The 17680-nt window shown below is 33.6% G+C and overlaps 1 protein-coding gene across 3 annotated transcripts in view; it reads right to left on the reverse strand.

Annotated features, from left to right (window-relative positions):
- Positions 1–17680, reverse strand: part of SHOC1 (shortage in chiasmata 1) — an 81488-nt gene that overhangs the window by 37750 nt on the left and 26058 nt on the right. For 2 of the 3 annotated variants that reach the window (XM_025432221.3, XM_049091894.1), the window contains 8 exons: positions 16305–16467; positions 15971–16067; positions 14453–14600; positions 13369–13470; positions 11352–11460; positions 7344–7438; positions 6147–6389; positions 1836–2252 (listed from right to left, as the gene is read on the reverse strand). In XM_025432221.3, coding sequence (XP_025288006.1) covers positions 1836–2252; positions 6147–6389; positions 7344–7438; positions 11352–11460; positions 13369–13470; positions 14453–14600; positions 15971–16067; positions 16305–16467 — 1374 coding nt within the window. The remainder of the gene's footprint in view (positions 1–1835; positions 2253–6146; positions 6390–7343; positions 7439–11351; positions 11461–13368; positions 13471–14452; positions 14601–15970; positions 16068–16304; positions 16468–17680) is intronic. The other variant, XM_035696679.2, reaches the window with a different exon arrangement.

Raw genomic sequence — 17680 nt, forward strand, 5'->3', positions numbered from 1 at the left:
TCACTGTTTTGATCTCAGTTCTGATCTAGGTTCAGTATCCTCATATATAAAATATAGATAAATATACCTATTTTGAATATTGTTATAAAGATTAAACATCAAATACAGTTCCTGACACCTAAAAGGCACATATAGCTCAACTGCATTTCTCTGTGGCTTTTCATATACTCTTCCTTCTGCTACTAATTCTCTCCTATGCCCCAAGTCCTCCCCGTCTCCATCCTTTATGTCTTTATTTAAGATTTTATTTACTTATTCATGAGAGACACAGAGAGAGAGGCAGAGACATAGGCAGAGGGAGAAGCAGGCTCCTCACAGGGAGCTCAATGTGGGACTCGATCCCAGGACCCTGAAGGCAGACACTCAACTACTGAGCCACCCAGGCATCCCTCCATCCTTTCTTAATTAGGACAATTCTTACCATCACCCCCCTTCAGCTCTCAGGCATTTTCTTTTTCTTCTTCTTTTTTTTTTTTTTTTAATTTTCATGAGTTTTTTTTTTATATTTATTTATTCATAGAGATGCAGAGGGAGAGAGAGAGAGGCAGAGACACAGGCAGAGGGAGAAGCAGGCTCCATGCAGAGAGCCCGACGTGGGACTCGATCCCGGGACTCCAGGATCACGTCTCAGGCATTTTCTATAAGCCTTACTCTACTATATGGTTAGCTTCTCAGGGTGAGCAATAATATCGTATTTATCTCCAACATGTAATTTAGTGCTGGCATTCAATGTTCAAAAATGTCAGTTTCCTTTCTTCTTTCCCAAGCATTGTAGAGGATTACAAATATACATATAACTAATTAACTTATTTATAGTTACTTATGTTAATTAGATAGCAATGTTATCTATTAATAATATGATTACAAGATAATTTTGGAAATGTAATACCATTTTAACAAATTAGCTTTAAATGCATGTGAAAAATCATGGAGTAAAATATCCTAAAATAGATTGTAAGTACACTTTTAATTAACTATAAATAATTGGAATAACTAGGATTAAATAATACCAATTACTAGAATTTTTGAGGGGGCCTAATAAGTTGTACCATTCTTTCTTGCTCTTGAATTAACTATAAAATAAGGCAAGAAGTAAAATATACACCAAAATATTACCTCTGTTACTAATCAAGTCTAACTTGGAGAAAGGAGCTTAGTTTGAGAGTCAAATGGGCTTACTAACTAAACAGTGGAATTATATGTTAATACGAGACTATAATACCTAAGTATACTGTAATTCTCACACAAAAATATTTTTGTACTTAATTCTTCTGGGTAATTTATGTCAAACATATTCTAGAATACCTATTGTTTCTTTACCAGAAGTGAAATGACATGACACACACTCCCTTTGATATAGTTATAAGCAGTGAATGTAAAACAGTTACAACTAACACAGAAACTCTTTAGCAAAGTTAAAAAGAGTAGAACAACCAAATGGGCAAAGTATTCTTAAGTATACATTAAAATATAAGTCATAATACTGAGGACTGTCAGCTAAAGGAGAAAAAAGAATGGTAGAATGATCAATACAAGTTAGAAATACTATGACCCTGTATAGCCAAGTTGCAGAAAGAAAGTTTTACAAATAGTGGCTTTTTACAAGTTGAAATGCACTTTTAAATTTTTTGGAAAATATGTATCTGTATCTATATTTTAAATAGCCACATCTATCTCCATAGGCAGTATCATCATGAATGAATGCCATTTCCTTTGACTTTGAAAAAGAATATATTCTATTTGAAAGAGCTATATTTCCTTACTTTCTGTAATGAATTATACATTTAGCCCTTAAAGCTATCATATCTGTGCCAAAATATTACTAAATTACCCACCATCGTTTTCTTTATTGCCTGTGACTTCAGTCTTGGAGGTACAAGTCTTATATTTATTTCTCAGCATAATAAAGTCACTCAAAAGATCCAAATCATTCTCCCATTTTTTACCATGTTTAAAAGATGCTTTTTCAATTTTTGGAGAGGAAGATAATTCATCAGATGGTACTGCACAGTCAAGTTCCAAGTAATCTTCATTTTCTTTATTTTCGCTTATTCTGTAAACTGGTTCTAGATCATTCTTTGGGTTTTCTTCTTTTGTTGGTTGCTTAACAGATAAATTATCATCAGAAAAACACAAGTCTGATACTTCTTTTGCTGGAGATGAAATATTTTGTGAAAGTAATAAATGATCATTTGTAGATTTCTCATCAATAAGTTCAATAGGTGAGGAACAACTTTTATGTTCTAGCGATGCTGAAAACAGAAAATAAAAATATCCAAATGACTTCCAAGCATAAATGAGTGTACTACTTGGGTATTAGGATAATTTTTGTAAGTTCTTATTACTATAATTTGATCCTAAGAAGTACTTTATTTACTACTTTGAAAATCAATTTTGGGGGCACCTGGGTGGCTCAGTGGTTGAGCGTTTGCCTTTGGCTCAGGTCGTGATCGTGGGGTCCTGGGATCAAGTTCCACATGAAACTCCCTGCAGGGAGCCTGATTCTCCCTCTGCCTATGTCTCTGCCTCTTTCTGTGTCTCTCATGATTAAATAAATAAATAAGTAAAATCAATTTTGGCCTGAATAAAATAAATTTCTAAAAAGGGCAATAATTCAGCACCTCTTTTTCTTATTTCTGGAGCTAGGTTACCAGGCAAAGAATTTCAGAAAAGTCCTATTGCCAATAGGCTTGCAATTAAGTCTGAAGGTCAAAACCTTAGGTATCAAGCAATCCACGGACCAGAAGAATATATCTGCAATACATATACTTGAAAAAGGATAATATCCAAAATATACAAAGAACTCTTATAGCTTAATATTTAAAATGAAAGCCAATTTATATTGGACAGGGTATTTGAACAATACTTCATATATGTATGCTACAGCAAGGATTAATTGTGAAAATACGCTAAATGAAAGAAGCCAATCACGAAAAAACACATATTGTATAATTCCATTTATATGAAACAACCAGGGTCAACAAATCTATACAGAGAATAAATTAGTAGTTCCACAGCTGGGAAAATGGGAAGTGACTGCTAAGGGGTATGAGATTTCTTTTAGGTGATGAGAAAAATGTTCTAGAATTACTGGCGATTACAACTCCATGGATATAGTAAAAACCACTGAATGGTTTTTATACTTTAAATGGATGAGTTGCATGGTATGTGAATTATATTTCTTTTTTTAAAAGATTTTATTTATTTATTCATAAATGTGAGCCCAATGTGGGACTTGATGCGGGGACTCCAGGATCACACCCTGGGCCAAAGGTGCTTAACCGCTGAGCCACCCATGCATACCAATGAATTATATTTCAATAAATCCATTATATATATATTTTTAAGGTTTATTTATTTATTTGAGAGAATACAAGTAGAGGGAGGGGGAGAGGGAGAGAATCTTCAGGCAGACTCCCCACTGAGCACGGAGCCTGCCCCAGGGCTCCATCTCATTACCAATGAGATCTTGACCTGAGCTAAACCAAGAGTCAGACACTTAAACAACTGAGCCACCCAGGCTCCCTTCTAATATATTTTTAAAGGAAGGTATACAAATGGCCAGTGACCATGTAAAGTGATGTTCATCATCATTAGTCATCAGGAAATACAAATTAAAACCACAGTGAGATACCACAACACACCCATAAGAATGGCTAAAATCAAAGACTGTCAATACTAATTGTTGACAAAGATATAGAGTAACTGGAACTCTCACACGTTGCTAGTATGAATACATAATGATACAATGACTTTGGTAAACAATTTAGTAGTTTCTTATGAAGTTAAATATATACCTACTGTAAGACTGAGTAATTATAGATATTCACTTAAATGATAACATATATTCACTTAAAAGAAATGATAACATATGTCCACAAAAAGATTTCTTTAATAACACTATAGAAGTTTTTTCCTAATAGTAAAAATCTGGCAATAAATCCAGGAGAGTTTCATATATCCATATGAAAAATTCCTCAGTAATAAGAAATGAACTAGTCATACACATAACATCATAAATAATCTCAAAAATGTTATGCTGAGTGGAAGAAGCCAGACACAAAAGAATTACTATATAATTCCATAAATGAAATTCTAGAAAAAGGGAAACTACTACCTAGTGGCAGAAAGTAGATCAGAGGTTACCTGGGGTCAGTAGTGAAGTTTGTAAGAAGAGAGGGATGGAAATGACTACAGAATGCAAAGGGGCTCAGGGAACTTTTCTAGTGATAGAAATATTCTATATCTTAGTTATGATGAGTAGTTTCATTGGTATGCACATTTGTCAAAATACATAAAACTGTACAGTTAGAATGGGTACATTTTATTATTATAAATTGTACCTTACAAAGTTTATTTGAGAAAAACTTAAATGTCTATAGGGCCAGATAAATAAGCTATGTAAATGAATGAAGTATATGGCCCGTGCTTAAATCATAATCTTTAGGAAGATAAATTTTGAGTTTTTTTCTTCCAAAAGTAGTCTATATTTTTTTGTTTTTGCTTTTATTAGAGATAATGGTATAAGAAACATTTTATTTTCCTCTTAACTATATTAAATGTAAGACAAAAGTGCAAGAGTAATGCTAAATGCCAACTAACACCTGGTCTCATTTATGAGTGCTGGGAACTGTGGGGAATTGGAGGTGGGTGAGCTATTACTGGCGTGTCTAAAGTGATGAGCTGCTAGTGGCTCCAACCAATTGTTGCTATATAAGAATATAGGTCTGGTATTTGGAATTTTTAAGGACAAAATACAGATCATTTATCTGTAACTCTTGAAACTGTACATACTGGTAGTTAATTAAAACATTAATATGGGTCAATAATATGTGGGCTAAGACCAGAGTGTCACCAATTTGCAACTTCTGAGATATTTTCTAGAGATATCCTGGTATGTTTAGCAGGCAAATATGACCTGTCATTACTTCCTTCTCTGATTATTTTCTTCTACTTCTCTCTGTTTGATCACCGCTATCTTGACAACTTGACAATGCACCAGCACTAATACAGTTATTGCTATTTATTTATTTTTATTACTTTTTTGGTTGTAGTTTTTTAAACTTTAGAATTAAACTATCATAATTCTGTTGATGTAAAGGTGAATTACATGTTTTATTTTAACCTCAAAATAGTTACATATACTAGTAGAGATTTTACATAGTCTTATAGATTTAATACATTATTTTGGATATTTGAAGACCCCATAAAATCTTCCTCTCTCTTTTCGTTGTCTGTCAATCGACTTAATCTCTTTTAAAATTCTTTTTCCACCCTGAGTAACCATCTAGGCCTTAGGATAGGTGTACATTTCCTTGACATAGTCTATTTTCCTTTTTACCAAAGCCCTCTGTCTTCTGTCTTTGAAACATCTCTTGCTGATACCCATTCTTGCCCTAGTTTCTATCTCCTTGAGCAGTCTCCAACATACACATAAAATTGTATTAAAAATATATAAATATTTATATAAATATAATAAACTAAAAGTGAACTTTCCCAATTTCTTAAGATTTGAATTTACTATTGCACAAACTAATTTAAAAACAATCCATATACTTCAAAAAGGTATAATTCAGGCAAAGCATGTTATATTTATAATAGTGGCATATATAACAAAATAACTCGAAAGATAGATACTCAAAAGACATTTTTGCTGCCTTAAATTGTATAAGTAAAGAATGTTAGTTAAGTGAGTAAATACTTTGGATACAAAGATAGATTATCTATTGTTAAAGAGAAGTTACTAGATATTATTATTGAACACCCAGAGTTCACCTGTCAGATTTAAAAATAACAGTGCTGGTTTGAGTCTAGTCTGATGTAAAATAAACACTAGACTAGCAATTAATCATTTATAAAAAGAAACAAAGTCACTTTAATTGAAAATGGCTAGAAATTTAAAAACAGACTATAGAATTTTAGGACAACAAAGGATTTTAGGAGGAGCTAGCCAAACTTCCTCATTTTTTTCAAGGAAGAAAATGGGGCTTAATGGAACTCAAAGTTATAAATTCTGGCAGAGCCAGAGGTAATACTGAATGCTGGAATTTAGTTTTATTTTCCCAATCACCTAGTGGAAAGCCAGCATCTAACATTTTCTCATTCTGAAAAATTCACACAAGTAATATTTACTATTATGTACTCACATTCTAATTGAAGTAGTTTTGTTGGCAAAAATATCTCCATTGTAGTATCACTAGAAGATAAATCATTACCAGACAAATACGTATTCAGAAGTTCCAAAGTTTCTGTTTCTATCAGATTTAGTCCTCCTTCTTTCCACCACTCTGTGCTTATAGGATTAACTACAAGGCTTTCTTCTTCAATAGAAAATATCTTTTTCAAATCTGTAACTGAACATTGGCTGCGGGGCTCTTCAGTTCTTGGCACTTAAAAAACAATAACAAACCAAAAACAAATAGAAACAGTTCACAGGGCAAAAGAGATGAAAAATACAATAAATAAAATTATACTGAACATTCCTTATGAAATAGCTTTTCACACATTGGGAAAAAAGTGAAATGTGAAGTTATATAACTAGCATCTTCAAGATGCTAATACTTATAAAAGTCCAGAGTATTATAGCAATAGAAGTCATTTAGGAAAAAAAAAAAAAAAAAAAAAAAAAAAAGAAGTCATTTAGGGATTTATTTCAATCTGTGGAAGTATCATGAAGTTAAAATTATTCTAGTATTTACTAGGAGATAGACCCATTATTTTGTTTGACCATTTTAGCAATTACTAAATTAATACATTTGATAGCACTTTGAAGAATTAAAGTAAGATTTCCTAAATTTGAAATTCTATTTTATTGTAATGAACCTAAACTAGAAGATATATTTGATCAGATTTTATGATGACTATCATCTTACATATTGTGGCATAGTTTTCTACCTTATTACTTCTAACCTAAATAATGACAAATCACAATATAAGGAGGAACTGAAGCAGCACAACTACTTAAATCATTATCTACATTATAAGCATCAACACAAAATTATGATGAAAAAATTTGAAATCCTAATTTTGGAACTGTGGTGTTTTTTTTTTTTAAGATTTTATTTATTTATTCATGAGAGACACACACAGACACACACACAGAGGCAGAGACACAGGCTGAGGGAGAAGCAGGCTCCCAATGAGGGACTCGATCCCAGAACCCCAGGATCATGTCTTGAGCCAAAGGCTCAACCGCTGACCCACCCAGGTGTCCTTGGAACTGTGTTTTTTATAACGACAGTAACAGTAATAAAAAATAAGAAGAATACTGACAATACATTTCTACTAATTATACCTTTCATATTTACTTTTTGTTTAGCATTCAAAAATCAATTAATCTTTACCTGTAAACAAAAATGGGTTCAAAGAGCTTCTGCAGCTTTCTAACTGCCACATCATCCAGTACTTGTGAGCTGATTCTTCAGCAGAAAGCAAATTACTGAGAATGAAGAGTTAAAGCTTAATGTATTAATAATATTGAGCCTTTTTACATACTAAAATTTTAAGAAAATTATTGTTCTAAGTATTTTTTTTTTTTACATTCAAAAGCAAGTAAAAAATTTACTCTATAAATGTGTGGACTGAAGTAGCGTGTTCTATAGACCAAATTTCAAATACTTACTTTTCCTCCCCTTGGAAGGTTTGGGAATTTGTTAGCCTCTGAATTGCTCCTGTTTTGCCTATATCTCAACTCCTACCTCTACCTCCCTCAAGGGAACCTGGAGCCAGAGGAGGCTGACTTAGGAGGGTTTTAGCACTTCCTTCTATGAAGTGTGCCGGCACCAACCCTACAAGCCACGCAAAATAAAAATATAATTTATGTAAAATTACTGTGCTTTCTATATAAGACAATAGCTTTAATACAAATTTTTATGAAATTGCTGTCCCCAAGTCCGTTCTAAACAAATTCTGGAGCCACTCCTGGTTGAGGGTCATTGTGAAAAAGTTGTCCCCTCTAACTTCTTAGGAAGGTAAAAGTTTAGTGCTAAAGTTTATTTCAGGTTCTTCAATCTCAGTGGGTGTGTGAGTGATGTATGTCTGTTTGCATGTCTTGGGGTGCCAGGAAGAGAAAGGAAGAAAGACGCATGACAATTAGTGTAAATCACAGTTTATCAGTAGCTATGAAGTTATGGCGTTGGTAGGGAAAATAACACTAATCCATAAACCCTTTGATCTATGCCCCCAAACCTCTCACTCCAAGGCAAGAATTTTTAAAAAAGATTTTATTTATTTATTTGACAGAGAGAGAGAGTGAGCACAAGCAGGGGAAGCAGCAGAGGGAGAGGAAGAAGCAGGCTCCCCATGGGGCAGGGAGCCCAATGCAGAGCTCAATGTGGGGCTCGATCCCAGGACCCTGGGATCATGACCTGAGCCAAAGGTGGACACTTAACCCACTGAACCACCCAGGTGTCCCAACCCCCTGCAAAGAAAGAATTGATTGTATTCTGTTTCTTTGTTCATATGGGACATATATGGGCACGCTAATTATAAGTACTGCTAGTTAAGTTGATAGTCTCAGGTAGTAGAAAGCTAGCTAGGTTTTATGTCTAAGCTATCCAGTTTACCAACATAATCCAAAATCTATCATGAGGTGGCAAAATGTGAGATTCTAGATAATTCTTGAACTTTACACCAAGATCTCTTTGACAAGCAGACTCCTCAGATTATAGGTAATTACTTTAAAGCAAAAGGAAGGCAAGCCAAGGCCAACAGGAGACCATAAAATAAACAAATATTCTTACTTTTAATATAACTTTCTGAAGACATGTCTGAATTTGATATATTGTTTAGTCATACATAAAAATAAGTTCATAATTCAGTAATCAGCATGGAAATAAAGTCTGATGCTACACAGACTTTTCAGCTTCAGAAAGTCTAGCATAGAGTTTGACATGTGGTAAGCACTCAAAATATTTGTTAATTGGTTATATTTCCAGCAAAAATCTTGTGTAATGAAATAGAAGTAACTGGGGACATAAAATCAAGTTAAAGGTATAATAACACTACATTTTATTTTTCCCTTCTTTTTTTTAAATTTTAACACTTTTTTCTTTGTTTTTAGGTACACAGTTGAGGTGAAAATCCATTTTTTTAAACAGGAATTTTAAGGTTTTTATATTCATTAACCGAATTGAAGTGATTTACCTCTTGCTAATGAATGTAGCATGATGAGATGACCTCTTTAAGTTGTTTCCAATGGCCCTAGAACCTATGGCTAATTTTAAAAAGCCTTTTTTGTTCTAACTTATGCAAATAATAATACATAGAAAAGACTTAAGTTTTGTAAGTTCTAATTAGTTGAGTTATAACAGTAAGTAGATATATAGCTTGTGTGATTAAAAGTTTATGATAATTAAGTAAATACTTTTAATATCCTATTGAAATTCAAGATTGTACTAATCTCTGCTAGTTTCTGTTTTTGATTATCAATCTGCCCTAATAGATGGATTAGGGTATGTGAAGTAAAAGAGCACTAAAAAAGATAGTACATGCCCTGCAAATAAACATCTGCACCTTAGCCAAGGAACTAAAAGTATTTAAACAAATTATAAGTAGTTTCTGTACTTGTTCTGTGAGATTATTTTTAGAGTTAGAATCTGATTCATGGTAGATTCTATATATCATAGGTTTATTCCCCAAATGACACAATCCTTTGCCAGATGAAGGTAGTTGGGGCCCTCAATACCAGACTCCTTCATTGTGTGCTGTGACACCTTCCTGAGACCATTAAATAGAAACCTGAGCAGCTAGTGATAAGTTGCTCCAGTTGCTCCCAAAAATCCAACAGAATTCTCCTCTGACAGATTAGCCAATCAGAGCTAAGAACTCAAAACTCAATACTCAGCTCCCACAGCATCCATTCTGGGAATAATTCGTCAGACACTTGTAGACTTTCCTGTAATTTTCCAGAAAATGTATTATTTTAGGACTCATTAAGTTTCAAGGTTACAGTGGGGATAAAAGGGGATGGACTGGTTATGCTCCTAGTTTTGTAACGGGCATAAGAGAAAGGAAATGCAGAGACAATTCCGGATAGCAGACTGATCTAATTTAGAAAACATTAAGATATACGATGCCACATGGTAGAAGATAGCAACAAAAGCTATCTCAGACTCCACTGGAGGGCAAATTCATATATTGAAGCTCTAATTCTCAGTACCTCAGAATGTGACTGTATTTGGAGACAAGGCCTTTAAAGAGATAATTAAGTTAAAATGGGTGGTTAAGATAGAAGCTAATCCAATATGAATAGGAATTTAGGACATAGACATGCATGGAGGAAAGATTGTAAGAAGAGAAAGCTAGACAGGGCACCTGGGTGGTTGAGTTGGTTAAGTGGCTGATTCAGCTCAGGATATGATCTTGGGATTCAGGGGCCCAGTGTCAGCCCTCACATGATGCTCCATGCTCAGCGGGGAGTCTGCTTCTCTCTCTCTCCCTGTGCCCCTTCCCCTGCTCATGCTTTCTCTCTCTCAAATAAATATATAAATAAAATCTTTTTTTAAAAAAAAAAGAAGATAGAAGACAGTTACCTAAGATGAAGCCAAGGAAAGACATCTCATAATGAATCCAGTCCTGCTTAATCTTAGACTTCTATCCTCCAAACTAAATAAATTTAAATTAATTTAACATAGTCTGGGTGTTTAAGCCATTCATCTATTGTATTTGTTAAGGCAGCCTGAGCAAATAAATATACAACTACACTGTCTTTCATAGCAGTGAGTGCCAATAGTGGGAGCTCCATTGGCAGGTATCCAGTGGCAATATCCTAAGCAAATTGTTCTAGTGCCAGAATCTTTAAAATTTTTCAAGTTATTTATTTTAAATGGTTATATGTTCACGTTCAAAATACTAAAAATATGAAAGAACCTGGCTCTATCACTTACTAGCTCCCATATTGCCAGGCTACCCAGTTCCCTCCCAGACATAACCAAAGTTACTTGATTCTTGCATCTTTTTAAAGATATTCTATACATATAAAAATAAGTATATACATATATATTCATATATTCTATTTGCTTACTATAAACACTGTTTTTGTTTACATTCTTTCACAGAGGTATCTTGGAAATTGCTTTTATATGGAGGGATTTAATTAAAGACTGGTTATTTTTTTTAAAGATTTTATTTTATTTATCCATGACAGACACAGAGAGATGCAGAGAGAGAGGCAGAGACACGAGCAGAGGGAGAAGCAGGTTCCATGCAGGGAGCCCAACGTGGGACCTGATCCTGGGTCTCCAGGATCACGCCCTGGGCTGAAGGCAGCACTAAACCGCTGAACCACCCAGGCTGCCTAAGACTGGTTATTTTGAATTGTAATTTGAGTTCTAGCTATAATCTTTACTTACATTTTACAAACAGGAGAAAATGGAAATGTCTGAAGTCTTGTACATAATGAAGTCACGGAAGAAGGTTGGTTTGTTAGATGTAGATGAGTTAATGGCATTTCTAACTCCACTAGAATACAAAAAGTTTAAAAAATAATTAATTACATAAACATTGAATAAAATTTAGTTTAGAACTCTTTGTAAGTGACTATTATATTGATCATTCTGCTACAACACAAAGTTTTATTTTACTTATTTTTTTAAAGATTTTTATTTATTTATTCATGAGAGACACAGAGAGAGAGGCAGAGACACAGGCACAGGGAGAAACAGGCCCCCTGCAGGGAGCCTGACGTGGGACTCGATCCCTGGACTCCAGGAACACACCCTGGACCAAACGCAGGTGCTTAACCGCTGAGCCACCCAGGCATCCCCAACACAAAGTTTTAATAAAAAGACATTTGGGCTACTTGAAATACAAAATAATAGTTTTAAATTTCCATCTATAAGAAATTACACATATATCACATGCTGTCTCAACAGTGATAGTAGTGATTTAAAAAATACACTGACAACTAAACTTTATTGAGTTTACTGTATGAGAGAAATTCTAAGAGTCTTATGTATAATTATGCTTTCAATTCTGACAACTTAAGTTGTCAGTACTTAGCAGACAGTACTATTTTTGTCTTCATACTAAATATTGGTGATGTTAAGTAAATAGTATTAATGGAGACTAATTCTTTGCCTTAATAAGTCTGGAGTCTGGGTGGCCCAGCACAGAATTACCTATTTATGGGGTGGGCTTCAGAAACTGAAACTCATTTTTTCATAAGCAGTCAGTGTGTTTCTAACACTTTCATAAATAAAGCAGTAAACTTCCAAATAGATGATTAATATGATTTAATTATAAATGTAACTACAGGAGCACCTGGGTGGCTCAGTCAGTTAAGTATCTGACTTGATTTTGGCTCACATCATGATCTCAGGGTTGTAATATTAGGCTCCACACTGGGCATAGAGCCTGTGTAAGATTCTCTCTCTTCCCCTACCTCTGCCTACCTCCCTCCACCCTCGCTAAAATAAATAAATAAATAAATAAATAAATAAATAAATAAATAAATAAATAAATAAAATGTAACTAAATAATAGTATCATCAAAATAGCTACTCAATTTTTAAAATATTTTATTTATTTATGAGAGAGAGAGAGAAAGAGAGTACATGAGCAGAGGGAAGGGCAGAGGGAGAGGGAGAAGCAGACCAGGGAGCCCCATGCAGGGCTTGAGCCCAGGCCCCTGGGATCATGACCTAAGCCAAAGGCAGATGCTTAATCAACTGAACCACCCAGGTGCCCCTCATCAACATAGTTAAGAAGCAACACAACTTGATATTACAGTGGAACAAAAGAAGATTCAGAGTCCAAATCTGGTATGATAATAATAGTAACAATAATGATAGGATTGTTTTAAATTTTTAAAAGATTTTATTTATTTATTCATGAGACACACACACAGAGAGAGAGGCAGAGACACAGGCAGAGGGAGAAGCAGGCTCCATGCAGGGAGCCTGATGTGGGACTCAATCCTGGGTGCCCAGGATCAGGCCCTGGGCTGAAGGTGGTGCTAAACCACTGAGCCACCCGGGCTGCCCAGGATTGTTTTAATTGATTAAAAAGTTAAATTTACAAAAGCACAAAGGTCAGCAAGATTACTAATAATGAGGTAAAATATAAAATTTTATTTAATGAACTATAATAAGATTTCTGATTTAAATATTAATGCTATTTCCTCTGTTCTTCTTCCTCAGTCTTTGTAACTCTGTATCTTATGCAGTTTTGATGTTAGAAGGATAATCGGTTAATGATAGTAACAAATGCAAATGGACAGATAAGAGAAAAAATGACAACTTGGATTGCAATAATAAAATTTTAAACATGAAAACTGTCTCATAGTAGACCTTACATGTGAGTGTATTATACTTTTATATCACATATAGCTAACCGCTGATAAACTCAATGATTCATCCAAAATTTCTACCTGGTTCACTATACTCTGGTTCACAATGGCTTTGAATGGCCAAAATTTCTGTGGAGCTGCATTTTATATCCTCAATGTCACTTCCATGCTTGGCAGTAAGATCTGAAAAGAAAAGTAAGAAAGACTACTATCAGCATAAGTACTACCACATCAGGTTTTTTTGTAATGTTGTTTGTTCCTCTGTGGCAATGACACCGTTTAACTTAGTATACTATCAGAACCAACTGAAGGCTGGGAGTGGAACCCAACAGTCAGTCAGTAAAGTCACTTGTCCTTTACGTGAGCACTCATGGATTTGTGTCCTGCTAATAAGCCAATGGGCCACCCTGCAGTTTTAAGCCCTGCTAAATTTTCAAGTTCTGGTATGAATTTGATTAACTTACTCAGGTTGATTTTTCATTCCCTTGCTTTGATTTGTAGGCTGATACTTGATCTAGTCTTATCTGTAAGAATTCCTTCAAGTCTGTGGTCTAGTAATGGGAAGCATCCCTGTTCTCAATGGATATCATAAATCTCCCTTCACTCCTCCCTAATATTATATATCTTTAATGATTTCAATTGGAATTTATAAAAGAGTAGTTAAATATCTGGGCTTAAATTGACATCAGAAAAATTCAACAATATTGACTAAGTCTAACTGGGATAAAAAAAATCTACATTTTAGGTTATGATTCTCCCAGTTACCTGATTCCATGAATCACGACCTTACTCTGAGCTTCTCCATATCTAACTAAAGTCAGCATAGAAGTTGTTAGTACTTTGTCATTGTTTATTAGAAAACAACTTTAAAAAATTAGTATAGTCATAGGTGATTTAGATTTACTTGTATAATTATATTGAAATGGTTAATTTGAGAGATGTTTTAAGTTTGCAAGTGTATAAAAAGAAAGACAATGAGAAAAGAGTCTCACCAACAATAATTCTAAGATTTACCTGCAGAACACTTTTTAAAAATCTGGGAGTTCAAAATAAATAAATAAAAATCTGGAGGTTTTTTAAACAGAAAACAGTTTAGTCAAGTACTTTTATAACAAACACTATTAAATAGTTTTTACAAGTAATGGATTTTTAAATTTATTCTCACCTCTTTTGAAAAGTTCATTTTCATCTGCATAATTTATTATTTCTGGAACTAAGTTTAATGATTCCTTCAGTTCGGAGAGTGATGGAATATCAGCTTCTTGTTTGGAGCTTGTAGATATTAAGAATTCACACTCAGACAAAATTGATGGCTGAAATAGTATAAGTAAAACAAGCTTTTAGGGAGCTTTTCCAGGTAAGTATTTCTGGACTCACAAACAGATATAATTTGTTTAATTGGTGTATCAAATTTTAGACTAAATATTTAAAAATTTTAATGTTATTAAAACATTTTTTAAAAAATAGAGGTATAGTAGCCAAAAATATACTACAAGCAATGTTCTGAATAATGTCTTTTATGGCCACTGATTATACTAGTGATGTACAGTATTCTAGATGCAGAAATATCTTCTTTTGGCCTAATAACAAATTTCTAAACTTCTGAATTAAAAATAATCACTGTAGTAGATGAGAAATAGTGAATGGAGAGAAGTTAAAAGGGTAGATGAAATGGAATGGATCTTTGCTACATGTCATTAAATACACTTCTTTTTCATTCCTACAGAACGGGATTCTATGTGCACAATTCTCAGAGCTAATAGGTGAGGGATGGGGGGACTAGAAAAGAAGCTAATAGGTAAATTAATATTTTCACCATGTATATTAACATTTTTAATTGTAAGGAAACCCTTTAAATGCCTTATGATATCTGTATCTGTATCTATATTTACATTTCTATCTATATTCTTTGAATGTCTTAAGAAAAGCCCCAAATATGAAACATTTTCAGTTGTTTCAAAAAAATGTTTAAAGTAATTTATAAATGCATTGAATCTATATGGGCCTAGTTTTCCGAGTTTGTTAAATTGTAAAAAATTCTTTGCACTCTCAACTGCTAAAATTCTTTACATAATAATATCATAGTAACAATTTTGTGTCTATCGGAACTGTATGCTAAAAAAGAAGGGATGCCTTTGAGGAATTTGATCTTTAATATGTAATGATGCTATCTTCCTTATTAACCACAGGCAGCACCTAAAATGAAGTCTCAGACCATCTTTATTCTTACTACTTCAATGAGAAACTTCTCTGACATAGTGCTGTTTTGTGTGTAACTCACAAATCAAAATCAACATTTCTAGCTCTGGTTTCCAATTTTTTAATTAGAGTATGACCACTTAATGTTCTATACCAGGTAGATTTATTAAAATCACTAAGAAATATTTTTAAATTCACTATACCTCGGCTGCACAATATCAACCAAAATACATCTGAGTAGGACCCAGGCTCCAGGATTTTATTAAAACTCTCCAAGTAATTCCAATGTGCAACCACAGTTTAGAACCACTGTCTTAAAGTAAATTTGACTCCGTTACTGGTATATTTAACCTATTACCAAGTCTTTTTTAACTTGACAATAGTAGATAGTCAATGCATATTACTGAAATTTATAAAAGTGTGCTTTACCAACTTTTATAAAAACATTACTGAAAGCAAGTATTACAGTTTCATTTAAACCTACTGTATCTTCTAGCTTTTCCTGACAAAAGTTCTCTTTATGCATGTAAAAATCTTCTTTCACAAGACTTTTCAAATCTCCTTGAAATGAGAAATGTTCCCTTAACAAAAAATAAAACATTAAATTAGTGTCTACTAAAAAAAAGCAAGGTACATACTAAATGTAGCCAACCAAATTAAATAATAATTTAACACAATGATTAAAACTGGAATTGAAAAAAAAGAGAAAAACCTGGAATTGAGATAAATGATAAATATTATTATTGATAACATCTAGACTTGTGAGCATACAAAGATATTTTCTCCCTTAAAAATATTTGCATCAGACAATTAAGTACCTGAAGAAATTAGCTTCTGTGAAGATCTGTTCTTTGAAATCTAAAATGGGGTCCTTTATCAAAAATGGTTTTAGCCTACTCAACAGAGTATGCACAGTTGGTAGCTGACTTTTATATGTCATCAAGTTATTTACAAAAAGTATTTCTTCATCAATATATAAATCTGAAAAAAAGAAATGTAAAGGAATAAGAAAAAATCTAAAAGTTACACAAAGGGATTTAGTTAGTTACTGCAATTAGCCATTTAAACATCCTTTAAATTCTTTAATTCTTTATTGTATTGTGCATATAAAGCATGCAGCATAGGATTGGCATATAGGCAAAAGCTCAGTAAATTTTAGCATTACTTAGTACACTGACTAGTAACCAAACATCCTGAAAGAGTTGTAATGGCTTTTCTTTTCAACAAAGATTAATAATTGGTGGAAAATATCTTGCAGCCATATCCTCCAAAATAACCAGGGGTAGCCTAATCAGAGTTGTAAAGAAATAAAAGCATTTGACTTTTGTGGAACCTAGTCTTTTCTCTGCATCATTTTACCTCTTAAAGTCTTGAATTCATCCCTAGAGGTTCAGAGATGTAGGGAAAGGAGATGGTCTACAAAACCTACAAATGAGATCAATTCAGATTCTATCACTGTAATGATTTAAAAAATTGTTTCTAGTATAAAATAGAAATAAAATTTTCATTGGCAAGTTGATTATAATGAAAGTAATATGGCAAAGTACTTGACAAGTGTGATACATCATATATTAGGAAACACTAATGCTAACAGTTAATTACTGGAATAAATTTCTCCCGTCGATCTCCACCCTATTATGTTCAGGTTACTTTAGAATCTTAGCCAACTACGTCAGTGCTTTAACACTTTCTGAGCCAAAGGAAGGAATGTAAAACCTGTTCCCATTCTACTATAAGCTCCTGAGTGGAAGGAAGAAAGGGAAAATATAAGTTTAGATGAAGAGCTATTCAGAAAGCCAAACTCCCCAAAGCCAAAGCTACAAGGAAGCAGGAGCAACAATCTCTTGTTCTGGGTAGTAACCTTTCAGTTAAGTAAATTTAAAATGTCATGAGCGAGGAATAGCATGGAGTGATGACTCCCATGACCAACTACATCATTGGCATGCATGTGTCTAATAAATATGTGGTGTTAAGCAGGCAGCCAGGAAACATCCCTTTGCCTGGTGTTACCTTGAAGTGCCAAAAGAGAATTTGTTCCGTAAACTAGCCTCTTAAGAGATTACTTATCTGAACCTGCCAAGTTTCTGATAATTTCATGGCCAAGAGCTTCCCATAACAAATTTGGCATAGTTCTTTTATATACCAAAGAGAGCTAGCCAATCAATTCCGTATCTAAACAGGGCTTATGTTTGAC

This window comes from Canis lupus, chromosome 11, assembly GCF_003254725.2.
Source record: "Canis lupus dingo isolate Sandy chromosome 11, ASM325472v2, whole genome shotgun sequence".
Lineage (NCBI taxonomy): Eukaryota > Metazoa > Chordata > Mammalia > Carnivora > Canidae > Canis > Canis lupus.